The sequence below is a fragment of the Pelophylax lessonae genome (assembly GCF_965119305.1).
Source record: "Pelophylax lessonae genome assembly, chromosome: 2".
NCBI classification, from domain to species: Eukaryota; Metazoa; Chordata; class Amphibia; order Anura; family Ranidae; genus Pelophylax; species Pelophylax lessonae.
This window is the reverse complement of record NC_138769.1, coordinates 209463111-209478919: the sequence shown is the minus strand read 5'-3', so window position 1 is coordinate 209478919 and position 15809 is coordinate 209463111. Positions and strand designations below refer to the sequence as shown.

Sequence of the window (15809 nt, the reverse complement as noted above, 5' to 3'; positions counted from 1 at the left end):
TTGAATGCTTTATTTCCAAGTCAGTTAGCCCAAAACCACTTTTAAGCTCTAAAAATTAAAGCTATATGCTAGCTTTTTATAATCCTTTCTATTCAGTAGTGTCAGGAAAAAATGGTTGCATTTTATCAATGGTTGTATTTAATTCTCTGATGTATGGAGATTTCAAAAGGACTCTCACATAGGCCTCATTTACACGGCCTAATTTAGACTGGCAGCATCTGGATTCTTGTCGCCAGTATCACAAGTGTTTTTGGGCAGCTGTGGTTGGAAAGCCTATACAAAGCAATGGCAGAGTGACAGGACCCACAGATATCTTTTGCTGTTCACATGTAATCGCACAGACGGCAATTATTAGTACATAGATGCATATGATTGCCCTTGGATACTATCAATATCTGTCCTGGCCCAACTATCTGCTCCTATTCACAGGTAATTACTGGCTGTGTGATTACATGCTAACAGCAACAGTCAACTGAGGCTTCTGTCAGCCTGTCATTGCTTTGTACAGGCTTCCTGGTGCAGCTGCCTGGAACCACCTTTTCAGCCGCTGGAATCCGCTGCCTGATCAAATTAGTCTATGTAAATGGAACCATAATGTGACAATTGTGCCTGGGCTTCTCATTTTTGTGTCAATATCATAACACTTCTAAATGGATATCAGTGTCTGTAACCTAATCCTTTACATAAGAGCTTTACCGTCCAAGTGTGTAAGGAAAAAAAACTGTTGTAGTCTAGGATCTCGGATATCCCTAATGCTTTCATCTTGGTAACCTAAAGCATATCTAAACCCAAAAAACATAAATGTAATATATTGTAGCTTATAAAAACCTTAGATGAGGTAGCTGCAATAGGTTATTTTTTTTTATTTTTTTTAGTTGTTAATCTTGCCAATAGGTCTGATGTTTTTCAACTTTATTAAATGGACCAAGCTATCCAGGAAATGTAACAAAAAAGAAATGGAAATGTGATAAATGCAGAACTGTATAAAAATAGAAATAAAATACAATAAACATCAATCCCTGGCATAGTGCAGTAATACACTCAAAACAGTGCCTGTGATCATACAGTGATATAAACTGAAATCTCCTTGCATCAGTACAAAAGTGATATAAATTGTGTTCAATATAAATCATGGTTATCTGTGAAGATCTGCACAAGTTTGCACAACCGTGATTATATACAGTGATGTGTGATCAATCTTCAGTAAATCAAATTCAGCAGTCATTGTCCAGACTTATGTTACACAAACTTTCACTGTGCTTGTACTTCAAAACTCCACACGTGGCATTCCCATACACTTAGGCCAGCCATAGATGATTCGAACTATGTGTAGGTAGGCTGAATTTACCAAGACAATTGATCAACTTTGGTACAACCAGCCAGCCAGATTCACTTGCGATTATCACTTGCGGCTGCTATAGCCGCTAGCAATGATCACTGTCTTCTCCCAGCGGGACAACTTAGCAGACAAATTACCAGCAAGAGAGATCCCTCTGTCAGCACTGTCTGTGTTGATGGGGGAATTGTGCTAATTTCTTGGGCTGGGTTGCAGGAAATAAATTTGCACGGTCTATGGCCTGCCTTAGTGACACTCCAAACTGCTCACCTTTAAACTCAGATTTCTAAACTATAGGAGGTCTGTAATCCTTTGTATACACTTTATCAATCTAGCACAATGCACCAGGGCTAGCAGGACTCCAAAGGGTTTACCGCCAGTCTCTTGGAACATCAAAGCTCCAAGGAATTGAGGTTCTGGATAGAGGACATCCAATATTACTACAAGCACGGAGTGCAGAGGAAATGGCTGGTGGTGGCTGCCGATGGAGTGGATCAGAGAGAGAGCGGAGTCTGGCTGGCTGAATGGAGTTGCTGTCTTGGGACATTAGGCATGCATGAGAGCTTTGCAGACATTGACTCAATCCAAATGATAGCCTGCAGATCGTAGAAAGCTTTAATCCAAAATTTGTGCAGATCTTCACAGATAAACAGCTCCAGAAGTATACAGCACATGTGATTAATGGAGACTAATGCATGACGAAGGGTGGGGCTAACTACATAGAGCAGGGGTGTCATAACTTTTGACCTTCCTGGGCCACATTGGAATAAGAGAAATTGTCTTGGACTGCACATAACATACACTAACAATAAAGATAGCGGATGAGCAATTACTTTCAGGCAAGTAGGTGTGGCCACCGAGCCTGTTCGCTAAAATGACAGGTCACTGGTGGCCGCACTTATTTGGGACGCGATTACCTGCTTTGATTGCTGCTGAACGCAGACAAACTGCGTCCAGTAGTGATCACTGCAGGTAATCGCTGACTGTGCAGAGAGCCGCGAATAGGTGTGGCTGTCGGCGCCAACCACTGAGAGCCACAAGATGAACAGCTACTACAATTCACACCAGCTCTGTTGGTCGCTGTGAATGTAGCCTATGTATGTGCTGTGGGGAGGAGAGCGTGCGCAGGTAAATTACTTAAGCATTCCCTGCTGCCGGTGCTAGTGTGCTATTGTACACATGGCAGCCCCAGCATCCCTCCGAACGTGCATTTTCCCGACCTGTTAATGTAGGCTGCCGCAACTGCTATGACCCTACGCTCGCGCATTTGACAGGCTTGTCTGTGTCGGTCACATGGCTGCTGTGCTTGCGCAGCATCCCTCCAGGCGGACCCTGGGCCACATGCGGCCCACGGGCTAGACACCCCTGACATAGAGCATTCCCTACCTACAAGGTGAGGAAAGGGCAGAATTATTTGAAGGCAAACCATGCATGTGTAACATGATACTGATTGCCGAATTTGATTTATTGAAGATTGATAACACATCACTGTTTGAGCTTTATATTTTTTGACACAATTTATAATGGTTTTCTATTGAAGTAATTGCAAAGAGATTGTAGTTTATTTCATTGGATGTTCAGACACTGGAGTGTATTATTGCACTGCACTTGGGTTTGATATTTATTGTATTAGTTTAAATATTTTGTGATTTTTTATTTTTTTACTTTTTTTTTGTGTAGAGTTGCACATTTATATTTTTTCCTTTTTGTTACACTATTGTATAAGTTTGAATCACTTATATAGTGCTAGCCTTCTATATTCATTATAGTCACTTATTCACTTATTCAATACAGCCAGGTACATACTGTGGGGAAAAAAAATATTTTATCCCCTGCAGATTTTGTAAGTTTGCCCACTTACAATAAAATGAAGGGTCTATAATTATCATAGGTGTATTTTAAATGATAGAGACCATATCAACCAAAAATCCAGAAAAAAACACGATATACATGATACAAATAGTATACGGTACATGCAATGGCAATTCAGTTTGTAAAATAAGTTTTTGATCCCTTACCAAAAAGCAATAATTCTGTCTCACAGAATGGCTACAGTATATGCTCATGTGGTACACAGATTAGTCCTTCCAATCTAAGAAGGTGCTCCTAACAACAACTCATTATGTGTATAAAAGACACCTGTCCACAAAATCTTTCTTCCATTCAAACCTCACCATGGGCAAGACCAAAGCTGTCAAAGGACGCCAGGGACAAGATTGTAGACCTGCACAAGGCTGGAATGGGCTACAAGACCATCAGCAAGAAGTTTGGTGAGGAGTCAACTGTTGGAGCGATTTTTCCCAAATGGAAGAAATACAAAATGACTATCAATCGCCCTTGGTCTGGTGCTCAATGCAAGATTTCACCTCATGGGTAAGGATGATCGTGAGAAAAGTGAGGGATCAGCCAAGAACTACACAGGAGGAGCTTGTGAAAGATCTCAATGCAGTTGGGACCACAGTCACTAAACAAACCATTGGTAACACAATACGCCGCCATATATTGAAATCCTGCAGCGCCGGCAAGGTCCCCCGCCTCAAGAAGGCACTTGTACAGGCCCGTCTGAAGTTTGCCAGTGAACATCTAAATTAAATAATATAAATATGTGCTGCGCAAACCTGTGTTGCTTATATTAATAATAGATTAATTTAAACAAATAATGAGGTGTAGTGAAAAATGTGTATCACTCTGTGTAGAAAAAAATAAATATATGTGCATATATCAACAGTTGTGCACTGATTAAATCCAATTTAAACACAATAATTCTCTATATGCAATATAACCGTACAATGAATAGTCAAACATATAAATCGTGCAAAGTGACGTAGTGAATTAGTGTTCAATTCCTTATGCCTGGTATCCAAATTATAAGTGTCCAAACAAAGTATGCTCCTCTGTATGGAGATTAAATCCCAATCACCAGTGCTCAAATATGGTCATGAGCAAACTTGATTTCACCTCCAATCTCTGTGCTCCCCCCCCCCTTCAGGTGGGTGCCTCACCTTTATGCCTGTGACCTCGCACTTAAGCTTGGTCAGTAATGGCCTTGTGCTCAATAGAAAAGATATGGATGGATGTGGGTTTGCTTTTTCTTAAATGCTGTCAGGGTGCTCCTATCCCTCAGGGATTGCTCACATGGATAGGAAGAAAGATATACATGGTGCAAGTAACGTCTTTTAAACTGACTTTATTAAAAATAAATGTATTGCACTTACATTTAATTGGTGCTTGCACGCACCACACTATAATGGCTATTTTGCAAATAGTGGCCCAGAAGCTCAGGCGGGGGTCTCCAACTGTTCTAGTTTATCCACTCAGTGAGCTGTGAAAATGCTCTCAGCCATACTCACACTCCGACGTATCGACACAGGGCTCTTGCGTGTCCTCCCCCTGATGAAGAGGTGAAATCAAGTTTGCTCACGACCATATTTGAGCACTGGTGATTGGGGTTTAATCTCCATACAGAGGAGCATACTTATTTGGACACTTATAATTTGGATACCAGGCATAAGGAATTGGACACTAATTCACAACGTCACTTTGCATGATTTATATGTGTTTGACTATTCATTGTACGGTTATATTGCGTATAGAGAATTATTAATTGTGTTTAAATTGGATTTAATCGGTGCACAACTGTTGATATATACACACATATATTTTTTTTTTTTTTTAGGCATCCTAAAATTTACACCACCGTAGATTACTTGCATTTAAATGTATTTGAACATTTAAATTTTTTAGAGAAGGATTGGGAGAAAGTGATGTGGTCAGATGAGATCAAATTTGAGGTCTTTGGCATTAACTCGACTCAAAGAAAAATGCTGACTATGACCCTAAGAACGCCATCCCTGCAGTCAAGCATGGAGGTGAAAACATTATGCTTTGCGGCTGTTTCTCTGCTAAAGGTACAGGCCGACTTTGCCACATTGAGGGGCTAATGGATGGGCCGTGTATTGTAAAATCTTGGATGAGAACCTTCTTTCCTTAGCCAGAACACTGAAGATGGGTCGTGGATGGTTTTCCAGCATGAAAATTACCCAAAACATAATGCCAGGGCGACAAAGGAGTGGCTCAAGAAGAAGCACCTTAAGGTCATGGAGTGGTCTAGCCAGCCTCTAGACCTTAATCCTATAGAAAATGTATAGAGGGAGCTGAAACGTCGAGTTGCCATGCAACAGCCAAGAAACCTTAAGGATTTAGAGAAGATCTGTAAAAAAACAGTGGACCTAAATTCCCCCTGAGATGTGTGCAAACTTGGTAACCAACTACAAGAAACGTCTTACATCTGTGCTTGCCAACAAGAGTTTCTCCACCAAGTATGAAGTCGTGTTTTGCTTGGGGATCAAATACTTATTTTACGCACTGAACTGCAACTTAGTTGGTAACATTTGTATTGTGTTTTTTTTCTGGATTTATGGTTGATTTTCTGTCGCTATCATTTAAAATACACCTATGATAAAAACGATAGATCCTTCATTTCTTTGTAAATGGGCAAACTTACAAAATCTGCAGGGGACCAAATAATAATTCTCCCCACTGTAGTTGTGCAGCAAATATTTGATGTCCAGCAAATGTGTCAGTGAATTTAGACAATGTAACACTGACAGCAATATTTATAATGGGCTTCTTTTTAAAGATTGAGTTTGAACCTTTATCCCAAAAGGGGAAAATGTCTTGCTGTAGCTGCTTAAAAAGTTTTAACAGGAGGTATGCTTGAACTTGTAGGTCACTTATATGATCATCTTAGTGTGGCTTCACACTTCCTCGTTGCTCTTTTGCTAAAGCGCAATTAACCCACAGTTTAGACTTCTAGGAGGTCCTGCTGTGTTTTTGCAGTTTTGGAAAGTGTACCTAAACTCCTGCATCTTTTTTGGCCTTTTTGAAAACTCTATAAAACTGTGGGACATCATAGCTTATGGGAAGAGGTAGCTATGCTTTACCCAAAGCGCAGCTGACCTGCTCCAAGGCAGTATAAAACTGCCCTAAATCTGCTAGTGCATCAAAAAACCCTACCCTCTCTGCAGGTTGACAATGCTGCATAGATTCAGTAGAAGAATGAATGTAGCGACCCTAAGGCAAGCAGAGATCACAAGGTGAAAAAAAAGAAAAAAAAAAAGGAAATGTATGCTCATCTAAAAACTGGTAAGCTGTAATATATTCAATTTTTGTTTCAATACGCTGTAAGCCAATAAAGGGCTTTACCTTAACTGCAAACTTTCTGCAAAGGTTTAAATTTGAATAAGGTTCACTTTAAAGCCATGAGATCATCATGACAACCATGCAACTAGCTTCTTCAGCAATGTCAATTTGCATGTTTCTTTCATTACAGGTTTCTTGTACGCTTTTTTATTGACACTTGGTTTAAGCTGAACTCGAGGGAAATTGATTTTATGTGCTGTACTAATATAGCTCCAAATACTGCGTGTGGATGGCTGCTGCGAAGTATAAAAAAACATAATGCTGCAAGCTGGCTTGTACACACAGCAGAAGATTTCCAGGTGCTGCAGGGATGAAAAATCTATTGCTGTGGCAACGAAGGGCTCCAGAGCATGTTTACATACCTGTGTGAATGTCTCCATTGAAAACAATGCAGCTGCGTTTACATCAGGAAGTAAAAAACGTTGTTATTGCATTTTTTTTTTTTATACGGATGTGTGATTAGACTAAATCTCTCAGGTTTCTATTTTATTTATTTTTTGTGTTTTTCCCATTGGAGAAGACCTCACTTCCTGCTGCAGATGCAAAACGGGAAGTATAAAAAAAAAACTCTTACACAATTGTCACTAGGGCAGTTGGCCCCATCTGAAGATTTCACCTATTTCTTCTCCGTGACAGTGGTAAAATTTACATACCTGGAAATAAACTTGGTCTTAATACAGTATTTAGAGTAAAAAAATGTGTTTAGTAACCTGTGCAGCTCTTTCTGTGCATAAATCCTGTAAAAAACGGTCATACTAAAAAATATTTGGACCTATAGTAAAAAAAAGTTTTCGATAATTTTTTTCCCTAACACTGCTCTTATTTATTATAGGAAAGAGATCGCTATGCATACAAGATACACCTGCCAGAAACTGTAGAACAATTAAGAAAATTTAACGCTAGAAGGAAATTAAAGGTAAACAAAATAATTTATTTGTACTTTTTTTTTTATACCTTGCTCTTATATGGTGTGGTGTAAATACTAATTTTTTTCTTATCAGATATGGCTAGGGTATAGATATGGCTAGGCTAGAAAGAAAGAAAATCCTTTCTCATACATTGAGGGGCACAGAAAGTCTTAAACCTTTGGGTCATACTGCACCTACAAGTGTATTGGACACTGGCAAATAATGCTGTAGGCCAGCCCAGGATTATCCCTCACTACCAGCACACCTCAGTTTTTTATTGTGTTCTAGAAGGTTATAAGGCTTTTCTGCAGCTCTGCTGTGTTAAAGATAAACCTATGTTTTACGTGCACTTTTTTTTGCTACTGCTGGAGCACTGACTGTTTGATTGCAGGTTTGGGGGGCGTTGATCCTAATCCTGGCTTTTTAAATAGTACATCTAGACCCTGCTGGATATTGCAGGGATAGCTATGTGGACAAGTGCAGCACCTAGTTTGTTTTCCATTGTAGCCTGAAAGTTTCTTGTGTGCACTAGGTTATGTGTGGGGTGTTCTTCAGACGCTGTTCTGGTGAAATCAGTGTAGTGCTTTTTAGGTCCAGTTGGTAATTGGTATTGCTTCACTGCTTGCCCTGTCTCTTAAGACTTGCTTAGTGCGTAGGTTCAGTCAGGCTGAGCATCGAGGAAGTTTGCTGCTGCTGGCCTACAGTGACTTTGGTCACCTCTGGACTTCTGATTCTTACCTACTACCTGTCAAGCTTTTGTGCGTACCTGAGTCCTTGCCTCTTACCTTAAACCTACATTATTACAGGTTTATAGTGCCATCAATTTACACAGCACTTTACACTCACCGGCTGCCTTCAGAACTGCCTTAATTCTTCGTGGCATAGATTTAACAGGGTGTTGGAAACATTCCTCAGCGATTTTGGGGCCCAGAGTGTGGCAAGAAAATATCCCCCACACCATTACACCACCACCAGCTGGAACCGTTAATACAAGACAGGATGGATCCATGCTTTCATGTTGTTTACACCAAGGTCTGACCCTACCATCTGAATGCCGCAGCTGAAGTCAAGACTCCTCAGACCAGGCAAAGTTTTTCCAATTTTCTGTTGTCCAATTTTGGTGAGCCTGTGCGAATTCTAGCCTCAGTTTTCTGTTCTTAGCTGACAGGAGTGGCACCCGGTGTGGTCTGTGTACCTGGTGCTGCTGTAGCCCACCTGTTTAAGGTTCGATGTGTTGTGCGTTCAGAGATAGTATTCTGCATACCTTGGTTATAACGAGTGGTTATTTCAGTTACTAATGCCTTTTCGATCATCTTGAACCAGTCTGCCCTGACCTTTTGACATCGAGGAATTTTTGTCCACACTTCCTGCTTACTGGATGTTGTCTTTTTCGGACCATTCTCTGTAAACCCTAGAGATGGTTGTGAGTGAAAATCCCAGTAGATCAGCAGTTTTTTTTAAATACTCCGACCAGCTTGTCTGGCACCAACACTCATGCCACATTCAAACTCAAACGTAAATTCCCTTTCTTCCCCATTCTGATGCTCGGTTTGAGCTTCAGCAAGTCCTCTTTACCATGTCTAGATGCCGAAATGCATTGAGCTGCTGCCATGTGATTGGCTGATTAGCAATTTGTGTTACCAAGCAATTGAACCGGTGTAAATAATAAAGTGGCCAGTGAGTGTATATTGCAAATTCACATCAGTTTCTGCCCTCAAGGAGCTTACAATCTATGGTATGTTGCTTTACTCACAGGAGACGGTCCCATTGTACTGCAAGCCCCCAACTTAGTTTTTACCACGGCTCAAGGGCTGCTTGCAGCAGGCATGCTTTTTTTGGCGGCGTCTACATTCTTCATGCTGCCCTCTGCTGTTGAAATTTTTTCCATCCTTTTAGTCCTCTTTACTTCTTAGGGTTTGGCTAGATCTTCTGCTCCTTTGACTAAGATGTTTTTGCCCAATCATGCAACACTGTATGACCCAAAGCACCACGTTTTTACTTACTCTGATCGCCACTGTGCTTCCGTACCCTCTCCTGCAGATTCTACATTTACAACGTAATTTGCTAGCTGCTTCCGAGCCATCACCCACAGAGAATGTCTGATTCTAAATTGCTCCAGTTACAAGCTCTTGGTTACTTAGCTTAGCTGTCACTAAGATCTCAAAGTTTTGAATGTCTTTTTTTCTTGAGTCCAGAAGTTTCACATGAAATCCACCAATTCTTTTATGTTTTCCTTTCAACAGGGATCTGTAGATGTCCAAGAATGCTTACCTTCATGTTCTTATCTTTCCACTGCATCAGCGATTCCCATGCTTTGCTGTGAGGTGCCTGCACTAAAGTTTGTACCACTGCCTTTTGGCCTCTAGTCCAAACCTCCGGTATTCAGCAGCTGGTGGCCCCAGAATTAGCCCTGCTGTGCTCTTGCAGTAACCCCATTCTGGGACACTCAGATGGCTTCTTGTTGAGGGAGCAGTTGGCTGTGTCAGATAAACATGTATACATTGTCCAGATGTTACAGCTATTTAGATAGATTCTGGAACTTCAGAGATCGTTCCGAAGCGTTCCTTCCATAAGAGAAACTCCCGTCTCAGTTTCTAACTCTTCTGCAGTCCAGGAGTCGTCCAACTCTCTTGCATGAAAGTCCTAGTTCTGATGGTAGCCTACTCCCTGCATACCTCTGCAATTCTGTTGTGGGACAGATCAATCCAGTCATTGGATCTACACTTTTGTCGCCAAGAACTTTGTTGTCCCTCACTTTGATTGTTCAGGAATCTGCCACTGGAATTGGAAGTCCTTCTCATCTTTTGAAGGAGCTTGTCCAGCTGGGGAGGGGTCCTGGGCACCTGGTCAATGCAGGGGACTTGGTCCTTCGAGGAATCTTGTCTCCTGATAACATCTTAGAAGCTCTGAAAATTTGCCTCTGCAGTGCTGGTGCAATTTACTGGGGTTGGCGTACATCAGTTATCGGGGAAGAAACCGAAGTCTTGCCGAAGGAGGAGGTAGATTGTATCCGGTCATGAGCAGAATTCCAGAATTTTTTAACTTTGTTGGCTCTGGACTATTCAGGTGTTGACAATTCAAGCAGATATCCTCTGTTGGAAATGTATGGCCTGCCTAAGGATAACATGGGAACCCCTTGCCAACATCTTTACTGCTTACACCTGTTTTAGATAAACCCAGTGAACGTGCATTGTGCATATGTTTTTTTTTTTTTTCTTTTTTTTAAAAAAAAGCTTGGGTGGTAGTAGAGTATGGATACACCAGCATGATTAACACTGCAGTATGGTTATTTTCAGCAACTGCCAGATGTGGATGAAATTTTCCTTTCACAAAACACTGTTTGAGATTAACATGAATTGTTGGCAGGTGTGTAATATCAATAAGTGCACTAGTTTGAGGGTTGACTTGTTGGAAAATATTGCAGTTTATAGTACTCCTAAACCATTAGAAAGAAAATGCCAAACAAAACATGGATAAAAAATGCTGTTCTTGTATGGTCTTGCATAGGGTTTCCATTATGTACAAGTTCACAAAAAGTGCCTTAGTTGTGTCTAATTTAGGGAAGCCTTTGTCAGCTCTTCTAGTTGTGCAATAAATCAGAACTTGATGAATATGTAACTCGAGACAAAGAGCAATGGTTACCACATGTATTTGTGTTATTTTATTGTGGTTCTCATCATAAGTGCTGCAATGTCTATTTTATTTTTTATATATATATATATATATATATATATATATATATATATATATATTTCTCTAGCGCTCATTGACAGACGTAGTCCTCGGTGATACACCACCTTCGGGTTATGTTGCCTCCACAGGAGCAGGACTAGACAGGAAATTAAAAAGCTCTGGCCACACCCTAGGGGCAGTCCCAGAGGGTATATCCTCTCTCTCTCTGCCTCAGCAAATCAGTTATTTTCTGTCTAGTTAGGAGTAAGGACCTAGATACCTTGCTGGGATCTTAGGTCCTGGCAAGATTTTTTTCTTAAAGGATTTTTTAGACAGCTTTTTTTCTCCAGTGTTCCTGTGAGATCTTCAAGCAAGAAAGCTGAACTGGGCGACGGGCTGGATGTTGAGATCCGGTGGTCACCCCAGTTCAGCCTACGAGCGCGTGCAGGCCATAGCTCCGCGCTGGGTCAGCCACGACAAAGTCCCATTAAAGGACTGACCCCGCGAGTTAAACGTCTCGCTGAAACGCCAAAGACCATGAGTCACGGCGTCCATATCGGTCGACAGCCCTCCCGCCCCGGTGGAGAGGGGTACTGTCAGGAGTTGGTGCCCGCCTGGTTCCGGTATGGTGAGTAGTATGTTCCCCCTTTTCCCCTGACGGGTCTTGTGGTGAACGCGGGCCCCTCTCTGTATGGTAAGATAGAGTCCCTCTCTATCCTATAAATGACACAGATCCCCCTACTTCGAGTGTGATTTTATGTGCAAAAAGCCAGGAGGCTTGGTTTGGGAGCTAACTATCTAATTGTATACATGTTAAAAAGATTATAATCTGTGGCATTCTGGGAATCTTACGGTGATAAGAATAAGCTACCTACCAGTCAGAAGCCACGGACATGTAGACTGCCTTCCTAATCAGATCTCCAGCTATTAGCAGGCCTCCCGAATGGCCATGCGGTCCGCCAGGGCCGGTACCGCCAACCACGCCAAATCCCCATGCAGAGAGAGTGTTGTGTGCCCTGCAGCACACCGCTATTCAGTACAGGCCGCCGCCATTTTTTTTGCTGGATCGCACGAGCCGCCATTTTGGCGTAGCCTCGTGTCTCCAGCATGGGGGCGGCCATGTTTGAGGTGATCCAAACACCTCGTGGAGCTAGAGGAGGCGCCGGAAGGCGTGCAGAGGGGCGGAGCCGCCTCCTTTCTTCCTGGGCAGCCAGCCAAAAGACTTCCTGTTTGTCAAGACAGCGCTGTAACCTGTTGCAGTTAAACTCTGAGCATCAAGTGGTGAGCCTGGGGGTCTATCTCTCTCTCTCTCTCTCTCTCTCTCGATCGACGGGGATCCCTAGCAGGTAACACTAAGGGGCTTTTTGTGGCGCTGGGGGTCTGAAAAAAAAAAAAAAAAAGTTTTTTATTTTTGAATTATATTATCCAGGAAGTGACTGGAATTATCATGGACCCTGCCACACATATTCCCCCACCTGTTTCCCTCGAGGGGGCCACGGGACCCGTCATTTACAGCAATTTTGGAGTCTATGGTGGCTCGGGTGGAGGCGGCCTGTCAGGGACGGGGGTCAAGGAAGCGACCCCCGCCTACCCCTATACTATCTGACACCTCTGACTCTGATTCAGAGATGGTCACTGCAGTTGCAGGTTCCTCTGCAAAGGCTGTTATCCCAGGTAAAGCCCCCTCAGACAGTGAGGAGGACGCTTCTTCTCCTGCTATAATTCAGGAAGAAGCATTGGTGGACGCACTAGTTGTGGCAGTGCAGGAAACCTTAAAACTTGAGGCTTTACCGGCAGAGGCAACTGAAACAGAGATTCCTTTTGGTACTAATAAGCCCATCAAAACGGTGAAGGTTTTTCCTGTACCCAAATGTTTCGGTAATCAGATTAAAGGAGAATGGGAGCATTCTAAACGTACCTTTACTATTTCCAAGCGTATTGCTAGACGCTATCCGTTTGAGGAATCCATCATTAAGAAATGGACGGTACCACCAGTGGTGGATCCACCTATTTCCAGGCTGAATAAAGCCACGGTTATCCCAGTGGAGGACACTTCGTCCTTTAAGGATCCGGTGGATCGAAAGATGGAAGCAGAGTCCCGCACCATCTTCTCTCTGATAGGGTCAGCATTTAGACCAGTAATTGTTATTGGTCTAGTTTCCCAGACACTTACGGAATGGGCGAAAATGGTACGCCAAGACCTTAGGGGAAAAGATATTCCCCAGGAGACATCTGATTTGATGGAACAGATTATACAAGGGCTACAGTTTATCTGTGACGCAGCCTTGGACACTACTCCCTTATTAGGGCATGCATCTATGTCAGCGGTGATCCTCAGACGTGTGCTGTGGTTAAAATGCTGGTCAGCTGACCTAGGTTCCAAAAAGACCTTGACAAATCTCCCTTTTCAGGGAAATCGTCTATTTGGGGCCAACCTAGATGAAATCATCAAGGATGCCACTGGGGGCAAGAGCACTTTTTTGCCACAGGCTGCTAAAGCTAAGGGACCTCGCAACAAGCGAGGACCTTTCTTTACCGCCCATAAAGGGCACCCGGCTGGTACTAGCGGGAAAGGCAAGACTCCTCCAGGAGGGTTCAAGAAGGGCTGGTCGGACAAGCAGAGGACCAACCCAGCCAAACCCGAAGCAAAGGAGTACACAGCCTGAAGGTGCGCCCCCACCCGGTTTCAGGGTGGGGGGACGTTTTCACCGGTATTCAGGACATTAGATCGAGCTTCAACCACTACTACCGGTGCGATTCTTCCCTTCCAACATTTAAGTATTACAGGAAGCGGTAGTTACCGTTCCCTGAATAGATCTTTTCCTTTACCTTTTCCTAAGATTAGTCCCTATACCTCACAGGAATCGGATCTGGTTGACCAGATAGGCCAAGTAGCCTCTAGTCGGGTGACTTCGGTCCCTGAGGTTCAACCAGAAAAGATCACCCTTCCTGATAACAATCAGGTATCTGATAAATGTGTGGGAACAGAAAACGACCAGACTTTCTCGGATGGTCGGGGCCAGATACCTCTAGGGACGCCTGGTTCAGATTCTATCAGCGCCAGTGGTCCTAGAAATTCTAGGCTGGCCTCCTCAAGCCGGCCTGGCCGACTTGGACATGCTAGTCGCAGACGTTCCGTGGGAACTTCGTCTCAGGGAGTGTCTGTGGTCTCAAGGACCAATTTACCATCATGCTTTACAGTCGCTGGGTTTAATGGCCTGGCCATTGAGACCCAAGTACTGAAGGACAGAGGTTTGTCTACTTCAGTCATTCCTACCCTTATTAACCACTTAAGCCCCGGAAGATTTTACCCCCATTCCGACCAGGGGGTATTTTGCGATTCGGCACTGCGTGAATTTAACGCACAATTGCGCGGTCGTGCGACGCTGTACCTAAACGAATTTGACGTCCTTTTTTTCCCACAAACAGAGCTTTCTTTTGGTGGTATTTGATCACCTGTGCGATTTTTTGATCACGCGCTATAAACAAAAAAAGAGCGTCAATTTTGCAAAAATAGCAATATTTTTCACATTTTTTTATATGAAATTCCCCCAAAAAAAAATGTAAAAATCAAAATTTTTAAAAATTTTCGGCCAATTTATTTTATGCTACCTATGTTTGGTAAAAAAAATCGCAAAAAGCGTATTTTGATTGGTTTGCGCAAAAGTTATCGCGTTTACTAACAAAGGGAAAGATTTTTGTCATTTTTGTTGTTTTTTTTTTTAACGCGTAATGGCGGCGATCTGCGATTTTTTTTGCGGTACTGCGACATTGCGGCGGACAGATCGGACCCTTGACTGACATTTTTGACACTTTTGGGGTTACCAGTGACATTTCTACAGTAATCAGTGCTATATATATGCACTGTTACTGTAAAAATACACTGGTAGTGAAGGGGTTAACTTTATTTGGAAGGGAGGGGCTGTGTGTGTCCCTAGGGGCGTGGTTTCTACTGTGATTGGCTGTGGCTCTAGCTGTAAAGACACTGATCAACGGATCTACATACCAGATCCGTTTTATCAGTGTCTTTGCAGCGAAGAGAATGACAGGCAGTTTGTTTACACAAGCTGCCTGACATTCTCCCTCTCCCCCGCCGATCGCCGAGTGACCGGCGGACATCGGGTCCGCTGGTCACACGCGCGGGGGGGTCCGTGACCACGCGGGAGCGGGAGCGCGCCCCGGGGGGCGCGCGCTCGCTCCCTAGACCCTCACAAGCAAGCAACGTAGCCCTACGTTAGTTTGCCTGTGAGGGGCTGACCGCCGACGTAGATAGTCGTGCGGCGGTCGGCAAGTGGTTAAAGCAAGGGAAGCGACTTCCAGCAAGGTCTATTATCACACATGGAAGACTTATATTGCGTGGTGCGAATCTTTAGGATTTCCTCCACGTACCTATTCGGTGACTCGAATATTGGCCTTTTTGCAACAAGGGGTTGAGCAGAAGCTAGCCTTGAGCACCATCAAGGGTCAAGTTTCAGCATTAGCAATCTTCTTTCAGAAACCTTTAGCTACCAAGTCCTTGGTGAGGAATTTCATCCAGGGGGTGCGGCACCTGGCTCCTCCAGTCCGCGCGCCCTTACCGCCCTGGGATCTTAATTTGGTTTTGTCGGTTCTACAGAAACCTCCCTTTGAAAACATCAGGGAGATTCCCTTGCTTACTTTATCCCAGAAGGTGGCCTTCTTGGTGGCTATTA

At 43.2% G+C, this 15809-nt stretch overlaps 1 protein-coding gene across 12 annotated transcripts in view; it reads left to right on the top strand.

Moving 5' to 3' along the window:
• The window catches only part of CASK (calcium/calmodulin dependent serine protein kinase), a 651701-nt gene that overhangs the window by 348813 nt on the left and 287079 nt on the right, over window positions 1–15809 (top strand). For all 12 annotated transcript variants that reach the window (XM_082246666.1, XM_082246669.1, XM_082246671.1 and 9 more), the window contains exon 9: window positions 7371–7454. In XM_082246666.1, the coding sequence (XP_082102792.1) occupies window positions 7371–7454 (84 nt within the window). The remainder of the gene's footprint in view (window positions 1–7370; window positions 7455–15809) is intronic.